Below are 18,670 nucleotides of genomic sequence, written 5' to 3'. Positions count from 1 at the left end.
ACTCTGGAGAGGAAAACCTCCCATCTGTTTCCTGCTGTGGACTGCCAGCTGGACTCTGTTTGGCAGGGGAAATGACTGATATAGATCTCAGTCAGGGAGGCTAAACAGAACTGGGGTGCAGATGTGCTTCTTGCGAAAAAAGAAAACTAGCAGAGTGGTTTGCAGCCAAAAGTTAATTGTGTTTTTTAATCTTTAAATTGCAGTTATAAGCTACAAGTAAAAACATGGGTATGGAAGGCAGTGGCACTCACAAATGTGTGAATAAAAGATGAAATATAACTGCTTGTTTTTAGACTTATAATAATTGGTTTTAGACATGGCCTAATGATTTAAATGCACATATACTTATAGAGGAGGATTATGCCCTTTATTGTGAAAAAAGGAATGGTTTCCATAATAAAGGCACATTTACTCGTCCTGAAAATGTCCAGATTTCCATTTCCTTTGTGAACCCTATGGGTCTCATTTATAAAGAAAATATAAAATGGTGCTGTGGAATGTGTTTGCATTTTAATCTGTCCAGGTGGTTACTCCAGGGGCAAATATGGGCTTTGTTATTATAAATTACCTTCTTGCATGTTCAGAGAAGCTGTACCCTACAGAATTCTGATTCTCATGAAATGTTGGCAAGCATACTGTATATGTCCTCTGTCTGTCTTAGATTGGATTGGGGAACATTGGCTTTAATGAGGGACTCTGGAATTGTGGGAGATCAATCACAGTGAACGTTGCTGAGATTGTATTAATAAGGAATCCATTGATAACTGCAGTCCTTTGGATGATTTATTGCTCTCCTTGCCCTCCCCCTCTCAGGCAGGAATACAGTTTATGGGGTTCATTAATAAACAGAAAATACAGGTGTGGAGATTGTGGGTCCTTGAACTTACTTGTGAAGCAGAAGAATTGAGAGAGATAGATTATATTAAAATGCCATTGGTCAAGATTGCCTTTTTAAAAAATAGATCAATCAGTACTTATTTAGTATGGTGCCGTTTACAGTCAGGTTGTCACATAGAATTTCACAGTGGACGTTCTCCAGAGGGTATGAACAAAATGACCAGGGGAAATAAATGGGAGTGTATAGTGAAGAACAGAACTACAGGAACAGAAACAAAATGGCCATTCAGAAGGCAGGCTGAACAGCTGATACCTGCTCGCATCTCGAATACTTGCCCTTCGCCACCACAATCGCATGGAAACCAATGCTGAGGCCCTTCAGCCCTCGGCCCTGTACTGTTCTGTCCTTCTGATCTTTCAGAGGGTGTCACTTCAAATGGAGTCATTTCAGAAAGAATCATTTCAGAGGGAGTCATTTCTTTGGCATTGCTCTGTCTGTTGAATTTCTAATCCGCTGTCGGTCGTAATGACTTTGTAATCTTAATGAATGTTGCTCCTCCAGTTGTAGAGTATTTTATGGAATTGTCTCATTTCCTTTCCATACTTTGGACTGCCATGAAAACTAAAACTCCCAGTACTCTGTTCCTGCCATTATTTTCCTGAGTATAGACTGTGTTAGAAATCCACCAGTTGTTTGTTCTTGAGTTGAGATGCTCCCTAGGCCTTTAGATGCTTCGTCCTCTTTCCTCTCTGTACCTGTCCCTGCCTCGCTGAACAGAAAGAACAAGCTCTGAAATGAATCCGCTGAACGTTTTGGCTTGTGTAATGCAGGGGTAAGGCAGCCCCGCCCCTGTTTTATGAGCACCTCACTACATAATTGGTTTAAGTATGATTAAACAGCTGGAGCGTTTCGCTCTTATTGAGACTGATGTTCAGATATAGAATCCTAATAATCAACAAAGCTGTGCAATCAAGTTTGGGTGGAACAAATTCCATAAACATATTTAACACTCCAGGACCACCTACCCTGGGGAAATATATTTTCTTAACAGATGGCCTTATTATGTATGGAACTTTCTAACAAAGTTAACATTTTTAATTTAATGACATGCATATTTCCAAGTACTTCCTGAAGAAATTTGGGCTAATTGTGTGAGGTCATGTACAAGAATCCCTAGTGGAGATTTGAACTTGCAGATCTTGCAGTTAAAGGTTTAGTCTCTTAATCATTACAGCCTCCTGCACAAACTGCACACGGTGAAATAGAAAGGCCGCATCTGAAGAGATGTTACGCACATAACGATGTTTACGTTTGTGTTTTGTTCTAGGAAATTATAGAGATGTACCTGAGCAGATGTCACTCTCGGTGACCTTGGTCAGGTGACACTTGTGGAACAGAATTCCAGTCGTTTTTGAGTTCTGTCGGGACATCTCAGGAACCCTAGCGCCAACTTCACAGGTCCGGACTTATTAAGAATTTATTGGTTGATTAATCCCTTTTATAATTTGCTGAAAAATTTTACTTCCCGTCACATTCCTTCCCTTGGTCTCACAACAAATCGCAGTATTATGTTTCAGTGTCAGCGATATTAATAGGAACGTTGAGCTCGTCTCCACTGGCAACCAACTCTTACTTTGCTTGATGCGGATTGTCAGTTACAGTAAATGGAGTGACACAACATGAAGGTAGGCTGATTTCATAATTCAGATCAAAGTTCATACTTCGGTTGTCGGCCCAACAGCGTTAAAGGTATTCTTAAGAAAATATAGGAAGAACAGGCATCCCTAGTTCTGGAGCACCAGAGATGTTTATTGGTTTTGCTTCATTTGCGCTTAACTGAACGGCTTGATGGACGTTTCAGATTTCGGGTTGGAGTATCGAGAGGCTGAATGTTGAATTGCTGAGTACTTCCAGGGTGTTTCTTTAATGTAATTGTCAATCCACTTTGTCGATTAGGGGTTCCTAAGGAGCAAAAAGCAAAAAACTCTCCATCCGGCGCCAGGGTTGGCAGGCCTACGCTGTAGCCTTAGGAGTTAGCATCACAGAGGACTCTGGATTTGTTCTGGTATTAGGGCTGCAGGGAACTGTAATTTGTTATGAAGAATTGAATTCTGAGCTTTGCATATAATCCTGTGATGAAAACTATGAAGTAGAAAAAGGGTGATTCAATATCCCAACATGTACTGGATTAATCCTGCCATGAAGTACTGGAGAAAATAACTGACTGATTGTAGCTAATGTATTACAAGTATGGAATGAGACGATTAAATTACTGAGAAGACTTTTATGCAACAGTGCTTAGAGTTTTTATTTATTATCCTGTCTCATTGGATTATGTGGAAAATCACATGGCTCCTGCATGTGGAGTGTTGATATCTTCTCTGTTCAATCTCTCTCTCTCACTCTCTTTATGGCCAATATCAGCCTATCACTCACTGTTACTGGGTGCCATTAACTGTGCAGAAATGTCAAGAAATGAGTGCACACAGATCAGTTACCATCCCTGCAGAGTTTCAGTCTCCGATCTCAAAGAACAATCGATGAGCAGTTGGCGTTTCCCTGGTCATTTTGCACCCTGAAGGCGGGGGTGGGGGGGGGGTTGGCGTCTCACCCGTTGGCTGGGGTTTGCTTAGTGCGGTAGGGAGGGGAGTATGCAGTACGCTCCACCGTGAGCTTCGTTTATCGGGGACCAATCACTGCGCAGGTTGTGGGCTGCTGGCAGTCAGCTCTCGGTGGGGAGGGGGGAGGGGGGAGGGGGGAGGGGGAGGGGCATGTTCGTCAGAACCGTGAGCGGAGCTCGCTGCCGGAGTTCGGGAAGGACGCGGCTGAGATTCCTCTCACACGCTGCTCAGTGAGCGCGTGCGGAAATGCGCTGTTCCGGCAGGTTCTTCTCTGGCCACGGCAGGTTTATAGCAGCCTCTGGAGTAGTGGTTTTACAGGTGCTGACAGCTGCATAGGACTTCAAAGCGCTGCACAGTGCTGTCAAGGTAAGTTTGCCAGTGAGATCTGACATCAACCTGTGGGGCTCATTGTTTCTCAGTGTATGTGCTTTATTATAGTTTAAAGATTGCATTTCTTTCTGTGGGTTTCCATGAAGATCTGTCCTGATGTAGTAAACTTAAAATTTGTCTTTTTTTCAAATGTTCCATCTCTGCAGGTCAATGTAAATAGTGCTGGTTACTAAGCTGAGTTTGATAACTGCATGACTCAGACCGACTGCATTTATGGGACTTTATAGGCCTGTCGATACTTTTTTTCCCCCTTTTTATCACCTGTCTTCCTTCAAGAAACCTAAAATACTGCACACAAATACATTATCCATACATTTCATACAATAATATACTGTCTCAAGAAAAAAAAAAGTAATTGAAAACACAGAAACCTTTATAGCGAATACTCTATGTTTTTCCACTGTAGATCAAGTGCCTAAGCTAACATAAGCAAAACCAAAATATAACCTAAATAGAATAAGATATTCTGCAAGCATAGCACAACTCATTTCACGTGGGGAGGCAGTTGATCCCTGGTCATTACCCAGAGATGGTTGGTGCAGACAGCCTTGTCTTTACAGTGAAGTGGCATAGTGTTTCACTCCTAAGGGACAGATACTGAATTCTTCTGCATAATCAGCTTTCCTGTCAGTGCTGGCACAAACAGGTATGACTGTAATGAAGTAGGTTTATGCTCAGACATGCACACGCACACAAATAATACAATCCGTTTCAGAGGTGTGAGTCACACTGTTGAAAAAATAATACAATATTTATCTAAAATGACAACCCTTCGCAGTTTTTTTGCTGTCCAAATTTTTCATTTTCATTTTCCCCATTTTCATTTTCCTCATTTTAAATGTATCTCTTCTGTTATTTATACTGTTTCAGCTGCAAGCGTAGTGTAGATTTCTTCCAATCTAGGGTTTTTGATTTTTGATTTTCATAGTATTCTGTCTGCATTTTGCGAGTGTTCATTCTTGGGTTAAACCTCTCTGATGATGATGAAACTGACCCTGTCTTGCATTCAGAAGGTAAACAAATATTTAAATCAGCACATGGAAATAATTTGCTGTTCTTATCTGGCATGCCTCTATTGGTCGACGCACCTTTTGAATTCTTTTAAATGAAAAATGAGAAGCATTCACATAACATTACTGACACGTTAACTTCAATTTTTGCTGCAATTGTTGTGTTGAGTTAATGTAGAATTCATTAGGTTTTAATGACTCCTCTTTAGTGTAGAATAATCTATATTTTCCGGTCTTTCAGCAATAATACAACTTTGTTTCCACAGGCAACATACACATCAAGCTTATTTTTTACACTGCAGTTTGACCAATAAAATAATGGCAAACCCCAATTATAGATTTCTTGTAATAGCACTGTAATGAAACACACACACGCACACATGCATATACACACAATCACACACACACATGCACACGCACGCACACACACACATACACACTTTTAATTTGACATGTATGAATGATGATTAGCCCACAAACATATCCTTCTGCCTTTCTTTAAATGACATACAGTGATAATTGCCTTCGGGTGGGAAACCGCAGGGGTAGTCCTTGCAGATAATCAACAGATGGATATGTTTCTGGAGCGATCCCTGCCAAACGTCTTCATCATTTGACCACATCCATCATCCCTCTGGGGAAGTGAGAGGACAGTGTGTAGGGAGGAGCATTTCCACCTGTGTGCTGTGCAGTGAAGTCGTTTAATCCGCGTACCGATATGCTCACGCCACGCCGTGGCTGAGCCGCGAGGACGCTATCTGCTCGGCAACCGCAGTGCTCGCCGTGCTTCGGAGGGAAAGTCTGGGGAAAGTTTTTTGTTTGCTGTACAGATGGTACTGAGTACACAGCGATTCCGAGGACCGTTACGGTCGCTGGCTTGCTGGCTGGGAGCAACTGGCTTGGGTTCTACTTTGGGATGAGTGGCAGTGTGGCCGAGGCTCTGGGCTTGTTACCCAGTGGGCGCGGGTTTGATTCCTGGATGAGGCACTCTTTTTACCTCCTTGAACAGGTGGATAACCCTGAATTTTTTTCAGTGAATACTGACCCCTTTTGGATTGTCACCTCCTTTGATAACTCAAAAAAAGAAGAATTTAATGAATGAATGTGGACACCTTTACTACACCTTGTCCATCCTTAGAGCATTTGGAAATACTTTATTGTTTCTAGTCAATTCTGTATTGTCACATATTAATTAATATATCAACAAGATAACCTTCTTTTAGTAAGGGCATCTGCAGAGCAAATGCTAAGCATGTGACACAGTACCCTACTTAAATGCCTACTCAGGAGGTTCCACTCAGATTTGTACCACATTCTGTTGTTTTGACCGCGGTCTGGTTTGTCTGTTGCAGAATACAGCCGCTTTGAGGCCAAAATCCATGACCTGAGGGAACAAATGATGAACCACAGCCTCAGCTCATGTGGCTCCCTGCGGACCAATCAGAAGCGCTCGCTCTATGTCAGGTACTGTGGGGCTTTCCTTATTGGTCGCTTACAGTCAGTGTGAAAAAGCTTTCCATATACATCCAGGCTGTTTGTGTTGTCTTTGTTATTTTTCATTCTTTGTCTCCATTGGAATAAAGCATTCTTATGCAGGTATAGGTATACATAGTGGGTTTGCAAATTTTGTTGCTTCAGATCCTGAAATCATCAGTCTAAAATAATTTTCTCTTTTTCTTGTGAATAAAAATGGATATAAATTTTGTAACTGTTAATGGAGACTTATAAGTTCGCATTCAGTTAAAATGGGGATCTCATCGGATGTTTTTTTTACTTCGGACTGCCCCATCAGCCATGTCGTCACATTGCTGCTGACTCTCTTTCTTGCTGGCTGGACTATGATCTCACACACCATTGCTTCAGTGCAGTTATGCTTATCGCTCATCACCATGGCAATGCTGGATTCTTACATCCTGGAATATTCTGGAACTCCCCATACAACTAGAAGCCATAAACCTCAGGGCTAAAATGGCAGTCTATCCAGCATCAAATCAAGTTTCCGGTGCAGAATCTAGTGTGTGTCACAGCTGATTTTATTAATCAGTCCGTTACACTATTCTACTGCATTCTTGTCTGTGTGGGTCAGTAATGCTTGTAATTTTGGACTTTGAGTATGTAAATAGCCTTTTGTGTGCCATGTGCATTTTTGAAGAATCCTCTTTAAAATCAAATTAAGAAACTTAATTTTGGAAAAAATTCATGAAGTTTTCCATTGCTTTAATTAAATGTTTGAGTCAGTTTCCCAATGCATGCAACTTCACCTGAATTTTCGCCCGGAACAATAAAGTTATTCAATTCTAATGCGTGTTTATTACACCTGTCAGACAATGCCTCATTCTGTTTTAAACATTCATAATAATAGCCTCCTTGGCGTCAGTATTCCCAGGTTTCCATGGCAGCACTATTCAAAATCCATCCCACAGCCTTCTGTTCTTTTATGACCACATTATCTAGAAAATTGCTTTTTTAAAGCCAAAATTGTTGTTCAGTTGTATTTGTGTGTGTGTGTGAATGTTGAATGTGCTGTCAATGTACAAGTTTGTTGTTGCTTCGCTGCTGTGTATTTTGTTTACATAAAACTCCCCTAGGGGTGGAGGAGAAAGTGGGAAAAATCAGGGAACAGGTGCTAGGGCAAGTAAATTCTATTAACTGGTCTTGACTGCTTTATCCAAAAATAATTTTATGTAAGTTTAAATCTTTTACTTGTAATAAAAGATTTAAATAAGCATAAACACATTTTCTGACAAATGGTCAGTGGAATGTAAGTGTGCATGTATGTGCATGTGTGTCTGAGCCTGCGCTCCCTGTTCATGTTTGTCTGAAATGTATCAACAGCATGTGGTTGCCATGCCAACGTGTCTTTCCCATGGTCATAGTGCTTCAGCCCAGTCGTTTTGCTGGTGGTAACTGGGTGTATATCAATAAGGCAATATGCTGCTGCAGAGTGAGAGCTGATTTATTAATATTAACTTTGATAGCCATCTTGTTGAAACTTGTGGAGAAGTATGTTTGAAAGTTTTTTTTCTCATTTATATGTGTATTTTTATTGCATTAATATTTTATAAATGTATTTAATATTTTATGTTAACAATTTTAGGTCTCTCCCTGGGTTTTACAATTTCTGTATATAACTAAATGTGTGTTCTGTTCACAGAACTAAATGCAATTTTGATGGCTGGATTGATTAGTTGGTTGATTGTTTGATTCACTTGATTTATTGCATATTTGAGTCGTTGGTTGGTTAATTGTTTGATTGAATTACTAACTGCTCGTTTGACTGATTGATTGATTGATTGATTGATGACTTACTGCTTCAGTGATTGAATACTTATTTGACTAATCAGCTAACTGGCCACCTGACTGCTTGCTTGGATGATTGATTGATTTATTGATTTATTGATTAATGACTGACTGCTTCAATGATTGATTAAGTGCTTATTTGATTAATCAGCTAACTGGTCACCTGACTGCTTGCTTGGATGATTGGTTGATTGATTTATTGATTGATTGATTAATGACTGCTTCAGTAATTGATTGAGTGATTATTTGATTAATCAGCTAACTGACCACCTGACTGCTTGCTTGGATGATTGGTTGATTGATTTATTGATTGATTGATTAATGACTGCTTCAGTAATTGATTGAGTGATTATTTGATTAATCAGCTAACTGACCACCTGACTGCTTGCTTGGATGATTGATTGATTGACAGATTGATTGATTGATTGATTGATTGATATATTGGTGATCCTAGGGCACTGTTTGAGTACGAGCGAGCCAAGGACAGCGGGCTGCCCAGCCAAGGTCTGAGCTTCAGGTACGGAGACATCCTGCACGTCATCAACGCCTCGGACGATGAGTGGTGGCAGGCGCGCATGGTGACGCCGGACGGGGACAGCGAGGAGATGGGGGTCATCCCCAGCAAGCGCAGGTACGCCATCCCGGGTTACCATGGGGACAGTCCACTCAGTCCCAGCAGCCTTTTGCTCTTCTTTCCACCTCTTCTTATGCTCAGTTGTCTTTTCAAACACATATGGTACACTTGTCCATTAGCTTGTTTATGTGCAAAATCTGGAACTAATAGACAATTTGAATGAAACTAAGAATGAATAATGATGTGTGGTCAATGTAATTACATGAACATGCTGTACATCTGACACAGTTCAGGTGGAAATTAGATACAGACAAAAGTAGAATTGATAGAAATATGAAGTCAAATCAATTGAAGTCATTGAGTGAGCTGTGAAGTGCCAAGGTGTAGATAATGGTGTAAATACAATTATACACATGTTTAATAGTTGTAATGAGAAATTGCTATAAGAGTGCATTTATAATGACATTTAGGGCCAGAGTTTAAGACTTGTGCTATAAATAGGGAAGAGAAGTGGAATGATTGTTGTGGCTGGTTTGGGGGGGTCACAGCATTGACTAGACTGGTTGGTTACCTTTTCGTTCGCCAGAGTGGAGAGGAAGGAGCGAGCACGTCTAAAGACGGTCAAGTTCAACGCCAAACTAGGAACTCTTGATTCCAAGGGGGTAAGCAAACCACTGGGTGGATTACAAACAAAATACGTTTCTGAATGGTTTCACTAAGCTAAATTAGAGCAGGGAGAATTAGAGTGGGACAGACAGGATTATTATCCAGTGTCTTTACAAGCATGCTTCAAAATGTGTCATGAAGCATGTTTGGCCTTGTGACCCCATCACACGTCAACCTGATCACTTTACAGTACTGGCAAGGTTGACTCTGATGTGAGTTATGTACAGCTAAGAATGTGTTTGCTAATAAGCCAATCGTCTTCTAAATCAGGATTTTATGTAAGTGGCTCCAATTTGAGATGGCAACTCTACACTGGATTACAATGGCAGAAACAGATGTGTCTTTATTAAAGCAAAAAAAAAATGAAAACATTGATTTCCACATTAACAGAATAAAGCATTCAGTGTTAAATCTAGTATTCTAATTGAGGTCATTTCATCAAATGTAGACTTTGTATAACAGTAAAATAAACAGCAACAGTTGAAATGACTGAACGTTTAGAGATAGCATGTTTTAAATGCAATGTTTTAAAGCAGTTTTATTGTAGTGAAATGTGTCAAGAAGCAGAATTTCTTTTCTACTGTTTCTGAAGGTTCAAATACAGGGAGAATAGTGGTTGATTGGGACCACTCAATGGGATAGATGAAAGTCAGCAGTTTTTTAAAATTTGTTGTAATAGACAGATTTTCATAGCCTTCGACAGTCAAATTATCTATCACAAAGAAAATTTTATTTAAGCATGCAATCATTACCAGTGGCAGCTCTACTTAGACAATTAAGGAATTATTTGATGCACACACAAATAAGTATAAATGGGCTCCTTGGTATCCATGGCAACTGCACAGCTTCTCCAGTGGGAAGAAATGAATATCTGTTGAAATGGTGGTAGCTTCTCTTAATACCAGACTGTAAACTGTTCAGTGTTATTTCGACTCCAGATCTGATCAAATATAAGTTTGACACTGTACATTTTAGTATACCCATGAAATATATATCACAGCTGTATTATCCTATATTCAAATGACCAATCCTTGCATTGCATTTGGGTACAACATCTGTTTTCCTATGACTTTCCTAATCACTTAATTAGGAAATAAAATAAATAATTTGAAAATTTAATGAAAATTATTCTTCTTTCCAGAAATTAATATTTAATAATCTTAATTTTAATCTGGACAACAGTGATTCCCTTTTGTGTTGTCCAGTGTTGTCTAGTCCAGTGTTATCTAGTTTAGCCAGGACGACTCACGTATTTAGATTAAATATTCATCCATCCAACTATTATCTCTACCCGCTTATCCTGGGCAGGTTCACGGGGGGTACTGGAACCTATCCCAGTGTGGATTGGGTGAGAGGCAGGAATACACCCTGGACAGGCCACCAATCTATTGCAGGGCACACACACCATTCACTCACCATTCACACCTATGGGCAATTTAGAGTCTCCAATTAGCCTACCTGCATGTCTTTGGACTGTGGGAGGAAACCTGAGTACCCGGAGGAAACCCACGTGGGCATGGGGACAACTTTTTTGCAGTTGTACAGATCTGAGAGCTTTGGTCACAATGTACACAGCAAGTTAAGACTTCTGAATCTGCACTGCTGAATAAATTCACTGTTTCACACTGACCTGATTGCACAGGAATCACACGTTCCTGAATATTCATGCAATGATGCAGCATCTAAAAATATCACCAGTAACACCCCCTTTCTCAGTTCACACTACCCTCTGCTGCCTGCTGTGGCTCTGTCGCCTGCATGGTTCAGTTTGACTGATGCCAGGCCTGTCTGTTTGTACACATCCTGTCTCCACCCCCTTTTTTCACAACACGATTCTTATGTTTCCTTCGCTGCTCTGCATACAGCAAATCTGCATTATTACAGTCCGTGTGCCCACACCCCCTCTGCGTTGTGTGGTACTGTGGGTCCTTGAGAACTGCAAGTGTACTGCAATCATGTATATGCATCAGCGATGGCTCCGAGAACAGTAGCGTCAAGATAGACCTGTTGAAGACCTTATGACTATTAAAAAATTCCAAAATCTCTTCAGTGCATGAGAGCTTATAATCATATGCATTTTGGGGTTATTCATTCATTCATTCATTAGTTTGTTCGTGCATTCAATATTTTATTTGTTCATTAATTCATTCATGCATTTGAATTTCACATTTGAAATTTATTTCCATCTTTGATCAAGAATCAAAACCAACAGCAGTTGGTGCTTATGTTTTGAGCTTAATGCAACAGACAGATGATTTTCCTGCAGAGCTAAACTGCCAGAGCTAAAGTGTGACAGGCTGGCGGCCACTGCTGCTTCTGCCGCTATTACAGCAGATTGTTTTAGCCCACGTGAGCATGGTGCGGTTGCCAGTGTGAGCGACACATTTGTGCTCATGTGAGCGTGGTGTTTTTATTTTCCTGCATGTGTCACTTCTTTCCTGGTGTGAGTGTGCCAACCATCAGACACACCTGTCTGCCCCACGCTTCTATTCCTCTCACAGTCATTCACTCACAAGCTCATGAACAGCATCTTTTCACCAAAATTCCCATTCCACAAGAGTAGAGTGCTGGGTGTGCAGGATTGCAGTGACATTGAATGTAAGTTCATCTTCACACACACACACACATACACACGCACACACGCACACACACACACACACACACACACACATACATACAGGACCTACTTTTTGTTTTATTTTTTATTTCTCTATTTTCATTTGATAATTCTACTGTATATCTGTATATGTAATTGTCACAGTTCTTGTGTCTTTTTATTTGTGCTTAGAAGTGGAGGATGGTGAGCTTGTATATTTTTAAAATATAAAATCTTTTGGCAACACTGGTCATTTATAATAATGGGGCTGCTGGATAGGATAGGTGTAGATATAGGTGAGTTTAGGTGTGACAGCTGAGTGTGTGTGTGCCAGGCCAAGCTCCATACCCCAGAAGAACATGCCTGACCTCACCTTTCTCTTCCCTCCCTCTTTCTCTCTCTCTCCTCTCTTTCTCTCTCTCCCCCCAATCGCCCCCCCCCCCAGGACATTCCTGGATTAGGTGATGAAGATTTTGGAACAAAGATACTGAGTAAGTCCTTGAGGTAACACGGGGTGACAAATTCATTTTCTAGAACATTCGTCTTCACTGACATAATAGCAGTAGTATCTGTCTGCACTGAAATACTGTAGATATAGAGTCTCTTACCTGGAGTCATGTACGTCTCCTCTGTACAGCACAGGACCTAGATCCCGATCTGATTGCTGATATACAGGTGCAAAGAAAGACCAGCTGACAGGCTCTAAAGTCATAGTTTGGGACCTCTGATGTACAGTCTATTGCATAATAGCAAAAAGAAAGCCGTTCCAATAGACAGTTCTTGGTCACATTGTTTTCATGTTCTGTTAATGCTAACATGATCTGTGAAATGTTATTCAGAAACTCCAGAGGGTTAGGTCTTTCCTTCTGCAAATCTGGATAGCTGTGGAGATTGACAGGCATCCAAGGAGACCGTCATCTGTCCCAAAATGGACTTTAATTATAAAACAAAATGTGGGTCATGGTGTATTTTCGGGACATATTTCGGCCTATGTTGAACATACTGTTCTTCAGGTAGCTATTTTCTGTTCAGTCATCCAAGTCCAGGTGAATCCAGGTGAATCTCAGAGTTCTTCAAAAGAGACGTGTCACTATATTTCATGTCATATGTTTCTTTTGACACAGATTGGTGAAAGAAGTTTATTTCTTCCTTCACTGTACTTTACATCTCAAGCCAGATAACTGCACGATTCAAATGGCCATTTTTTTTTAACACTGAATATTTTTCAGAAGAATATTACATTGATTTTCCAAAGATAGGGCCAGTAAAGGGTACTAAAGCAACTAGCGTACATCATCCCAAACATTAGCTGTCCTCAAGGGCCACTGTTCCTGTCAAATAACCATTCCCCCATGTTCACATATTCATGCAGTAATGCCTCTACTCTTTCCATTCTGCCATTCAAGCTGGAAACAGAGGAATATGAGGAGGATGTACCCCATAATGCACTGGGTTATACTGTATTCTGCAAAAAAAGTAGCCCAGAGCAATTTCCACATTTATCATGTCTTTTCTGCTTCATAAATGAGAATACTGGGACTTCAAAGTTAGATTGCTACATTATCTACAGACACCCAGCAGTCCCAGTTATATTCCTGTTCCAGTTATCTTCTGAATATAGAGCAAAACCAAGCCAAACTTCTGAGGCTATGATGTATAAATACAGTTGTCTTTGGAAGAGGGTAAAGGGATTTATTCTAACTGTATTCAGATCAAGTCTTTGAAAACTTTCAATTTTAAGTCAACACACACTGAACATGTCTCTGATAAGTAAGAAAATTAAGTATGTCTTAAACCTCTGTGTTCTCAGAATATAGAAACTTTATTTTCACAAAATTATTTTTCTAAAAACAACTGAAGTTACATGTTTGAGGGCTCCCATGGGTTTAAATGACAGTGCATTTATCTGTTAGTTAACATGCCCACCATGCATGTTTACTTTTTCTTTTTTGTGACTTTTAGTTTTGACATTGCAGTTAAATAACTTGGGACAGAGACGTTAAAGTTCAGTACTCACTGCAGTTTGTGTTTCAAGCTAACAAATTTACCCTTTCCTTTTCTGTTGACTGAACATGTGATGTCATTTAATGCCAAATGCATGAAAGCTAGCGATACCAGCACCATAAATCAACTGACCGAAGTTGAGTATAATTTGAAAGGACAGGAATGAATGATGAGTCTTAATCTCATCAACAACTCTTTCATTCACTGCCTCTGTCATGCATCAAATACCATTTTCACACAGAGGCCTCTCTGCATTCCTTTAAAAATGTGATTTTCTGTATTGCCAGGGAGTCCAGAGGACCTTGTGCTATCATACGAGCCTGTCATACGACAAGAGAGTAAGTGCTCATCTGCTGTGTAACTGCTGTGTTTAAGTGGTCTTCAGAAAAACCCACACTGGGGTTAAATTGCATCTGTCAACATTTGACAGAGTTTTTATATGTGAATATTATTTATGGAATTGAATTGCCCCCAATATCAGCTATTGAGCTCAGCTATATGAATGAAACGCATGTGTTTTCCGAACAGTAAGCTACACCAGGCCAGTGATCATTCTGGGACCAATGAAGGACCGAATTAATGATGACCTAATATCAGAGTTCCCAGAGAAGTTTGGATCGTGCGTGCCACGTGAGTAGTGGAGAGCTCTGCACCATGTCTTCTGTGAATCCTTCTCAATATTAGCAATATAAGTTGAAATTTGCTATAATTTTTTAAAAGATGACAGTAAAATCTGTTTGATCAATGAAGACCAATATACTCATGTACCTTTACTCTGTTTGTTGTTGAAGACACAACCAGGCCCAAGCGGGAGTATGAGATGGATGGGCGGGACTATCACTTTGTCTGCTCCAGAGAACAGATGGAGAGGGACATACAAGAACACAAGTTCATAGAGGCTGGGCAGTACAATGACAACTTGTACGGGACCAGCGTCCAGTCCGTCAAATACGTGGCTGAACGGGTGAGAGCCAGCCTGGTCCTCATTGGCTCAGGCAGCTTCAGAGGGAAAAGGCAGTTTTGTCTCAACCAATGAAAAAATGATCCAGAAAGTCAAAATAGTGGATTCAAAATGGCGCAGTTTCAGCTTCTGTTGGCTGCCAAATTGTCCACTGTAATTAACGAAAACAAAGCCTCCGGGAATTCAGAATTGTTGACTCTAAATTGGTTATGTAAACACTGTGGGGTTTGTCAGAGACTGACGGACAACATCACAACTCACTGGAGGTCAGCTTTCACAACCTGAAATGACACCTTAAAGTAATTGTAATTGTCTTGTCTTGTTGGCTCTTGTTAAATCCCTATGAATACCAGGTCCTAATAAAATTTTGCTAGCTGTGATACACCTTTGACCTAGTAAGTGTTTCTGTGTGAGTAAATGCATGCTCACCTGAGGCTATGTCTAATTACAATATCATTACAGAAATTATAGCAACATTTGGACTTGGAGTGGGGATTTTTTAATGTGATCTACTAGTATAGACAAGTATACAATTAGTTCTGTCTCAGGATTGCAGATGTGTGTTCTTCAAGTCCCTACATTTGCATGAAGGAAGGTTGGTTAGAAAGTTCAAGAAGATTCAAAATGTTCTAAACTAAACTCTTTCCCATTTCTCTCTCTGGCAGGGAAAGCACTGCATATTGGATGTGTCAGGGAATGCCATCAAACGATTACAAGTAGCACAACTCTACCCCATTGCCATTTTCATAAAGCCCAGGTCGATCGAATCGCTAATGTAAGTGTAAATATATTGCGCAATTCCTTTTACAAGTCAAGCAGGCTGGTTGTCATGTGGCTATCACTCGTTTGATTGTACCGATCTGGGACACATGGTTAATGCTGGGTAATGGAGTCTCACACACCGTAATATTTCTACTTCAGGGACATGAATAAGAGACTAACAGAGGACCAGGCCAAGAAAACATATGACCGGGCTATGAAGCTGGAGCAGGACTTTGGAGAGTACTTCACAGGTAACAAACATGAATCTTACTTACAGTAATGCTGGGCGCATTTTGCATTGTGCGTTATGGAGGAGCAGAGGTCATTAATACAGTTTCCATCTCTTTTTAGCTGTGGTGCAGGGGGACTCTCTAGAGGACATTTATACGCAGTGTAAGCTGGTGATAGAGGAACAGTCTGGCCCGTACATCTGGATTTCATCAAAGGAAAAATTATAAGAACACATCAAAATTATATAACACACATCCTTTACACTGAAGACCATGGGGACTGCAACATAGGAATAATTTGTAACATATGCATATTATTATTATTATTATTATTATTATTATTATTATTATTATTATTATTGTTACTCACACATTTTCTTCTTTTTTTTGGAATATGATTGTTCTTGAATGTACACCGCAAAGTGTTAGTAACCTTCGGGCATCAGAATGAGTTTGTTCAGTTTGTCTTTATTTTTATTTCTATTTTTTGTATTGTTTAATGAAAAAACGGAGACATTATGTCAGTTTGAGACCTGTTTTCACAATACTTGGAAATAGCATCAAAGATGATTGGACAGTTCAGCAATGATCGCCATACCAAAACAAAGAACAAATATCAATTTATTTATTTTTTCCCAGTATACTTCTACTAGTGCTGTGTCCTCAATTTTTGAACTTTCATTTTTCATTAGTGTTTGACTTAGTGACTCTGTCATCTATACACATACTTCAACTCTGGGCACTTAGCATTTCTTTTGTTTTGTTTCTTTATTTCATTTTGTCAATAAGATTTAAATATGTTTTTAAGATGATTGAATTAAAAGAGTACATTTTAGTGTCTTAAAAAAGTTATGACATAGAGGATATGTAATTTCAGACATTAAATTAATGTGCCACTGGGTATAAATCTGATACTATATTTTGCTATGTATATTGATAGGGAGCACAATGGCACATACAATATTTGTAATGATGAAATAACTTTTTAAACAAATGAAATCTAAAGGGCAAATTTGCTTAGAGCAGTGTGCAATTGTAGATTTAGACACAAATCAATATAAACACAATGTGCTTTGTCCTTACGAATGGCAATAATGGCATTAAACTACTGTTCCATACTCACTACATTTATTTCAGAAAAAACCATTTGCTTCGTAATGACATTCAGCCTGCCCCAGTTAAGGACAAAGTGCATTGCAATTAGATTGAGGGCTAACCTTAGCGTTAACAGATTTTTAAAAAGAGGCTAAACATAGTGTTTATGTGTAGGGGTGCACGGTGGTGACCAATACGTTTATCTTCGTTCCGAAGCATAAAACAAACAATTACATTTCCCCGCTCAAGATGGCTACAGATTTTTAAAATGATTATAATCCCAATGTAAATATATAGTTTTTTTCCTTGAACATTCTTCCAAAAGGCTGAGAAGTTGTAAGGGTTAAGCCGTGTCGTGATCCAGAATCTGTTTCGCTGCACTTTTTGTTGAAAGTGTTTACAAAAAAAAAAGTGCTAATGTTTACCTCAAACAACACCGAAGGTGCGTGGTTTAGCAGGCCTAGCAGGAAGAGGCGGCCATGGAGACGGCCAGCCTGGTGTTGTCAGCTCCTGAAGTTGTAAATGTACAGAGAACCTTATTTATTATTCCCTTTTTAATTGTATATGTATAGAGTTTATATGTGAAATTTCATCTGTGAATTGATGTAAACAGGCATATATATGTATATGATATATTTATTTATTGCTTGGTATGTATGTACAGTATGTATGTATGCATGTATGTATTATATGTAAGTATGTATGTATGTACAGGTATGTATGTACGAATGTGTGTATGTATGTATGTATGTCTGTAATGTATGTCAAACCCGTTTTCATGTTTGGCTCCCATTGATAGTGATTACTAACACAACTACTGAATGCCTACATGTTAAAACTTCTGCCACTGAATAAACAAAATGTTGAGATGTTGGTAGAGCTGTAGATTGTTGATGTCTTTTAGATGTGATGCAGTCCATTCAATCTCCCTTAAGGTTTGATTATTTGGATTAACATGCCGTAGCATAATCTCAGTAAATACACATTCACTTAGCATTCTGATGTTATTAAAGCAACTGTATCCTTTGACATATTGGTCACCACTTGCCTTAAAGGAGGAGAGGGTTTCCAGACATCAAGTGAAAGTGAATTTTGCTACTTTTTAATAACATGGCCAACATTTAAATGTATATCTGCACGGAAGAGTATCAATGGAGTATTTGACGTTTACCCAGACAGAGTGGTGTGTCATGCTTTGGCATTGTGCAGGACTGAAAAAAAGTGTTCTTTTTGAATTTTTGAATTTTACTTTTTTAAAATAGGTGTTTCTTACATAGGAATGGTGTAACGGATTGTGCATACATCTATCTTGGCATGCCTCTCTAAATTTCTCACTTGCTGTGGTGAAATCATACAACATGTTTGATCACGTTTTCTTTTATTTTTTTTATTTTATTTGTATTTTTTTTTATTTTACAGCAGCGGTTTGTACTCTTTTTTCCTTTTTTTTAACTGTACGTGTTTTTTTTTTCCTGCCAATCTGTTCTCTCTGTTTTCTTGACTGTGCTTGGCCAAATGAAGCCATTATGATATTCGGTATGTAAGCCTGCAGTCGTTCCCCTTGCTCCACTTTGATTAGTGTATAAACACATTTAGTACGAATCGGTCAATAGGGAAATCATG

The 18,670-nt window shown here is 39.4% G+C and overlaps 1 protein-coding gene across 14 annotated transcripts in view; it reads left to right on the top strand.

The window, feature by feature from the left end:
• Positions 1–17,921, top strand: part of LOC135235924 (disks large homolog 2-like) — a 128,388-nt gene extending 110,467 nt beyond the window's left edge. For 13 of the 14 annotated variants that reach the window (XM_064301967.1, XM_064301965.1, XM_064301971.1 and 10 more), the window contains 10 exons: positions 6,212–6,323; positions 8,614–8,790; positions 9,320–9,395; positions 12,441–12,486; positions 14,287–14,337; positions 14,528–14,629; positions 14,791–14,963; positions 15,626–15,735; positions 15,882–15,973; positions 16,074–17,921. In XM_064301967.1, the coding sequence (XP_064158037.1) occupies positions 6,212–6,323; positions 8,614–8,790; positions 9,320–9,395; positions 12,441–12,486; positions 14,287–14,337; positions 14,528–14,629; positions 14,791–14,963; positions 15,626–15,735; positions 15,882–15,973; positions 16,074–16,180 (1,046 nt within the window). In that variant the 3' untranslated portion in view covers positions 16,181–17,921. Of the gene's footprint in view, positions 1–3,633; positions 3,826–6,211; positions 6,324–8,613; positions 8,791–9,319; positions 9,396–12,440; positions 12,487–14,286; positions 14,338–14,527; positions 14,630–14,790; positions 14,964–15,625; positions 15,736–15,881; positions 15,974–16,073 lie in introns of those variants that run through there. The other variant, XM_064301974.1, reaches the window with a different exon arrangement.
• Positions 17,922–18,670: the final 749 nt, after the last annotated feature.

This window comes from Anguilla rostrata, chromosome 12 (assembly GCF_018555375.3).
Source record: "Anguilla rostrata isolate EN2019 chromosome 12, ASM1855537v3, whole genome shotgun sequence".
In the NCBI taxonomy this organism is placed as follows: Eukaryota; Metazoa; Chordata; class Actinopteri; order Anguilliformes; family Anguillidae; genus Anguilla; species Anguilla rostrata.
Note: the sequence above shows the minus strand (reverse complement) of the source record. Positions and strands in the feature narration are given on the sequence as shown.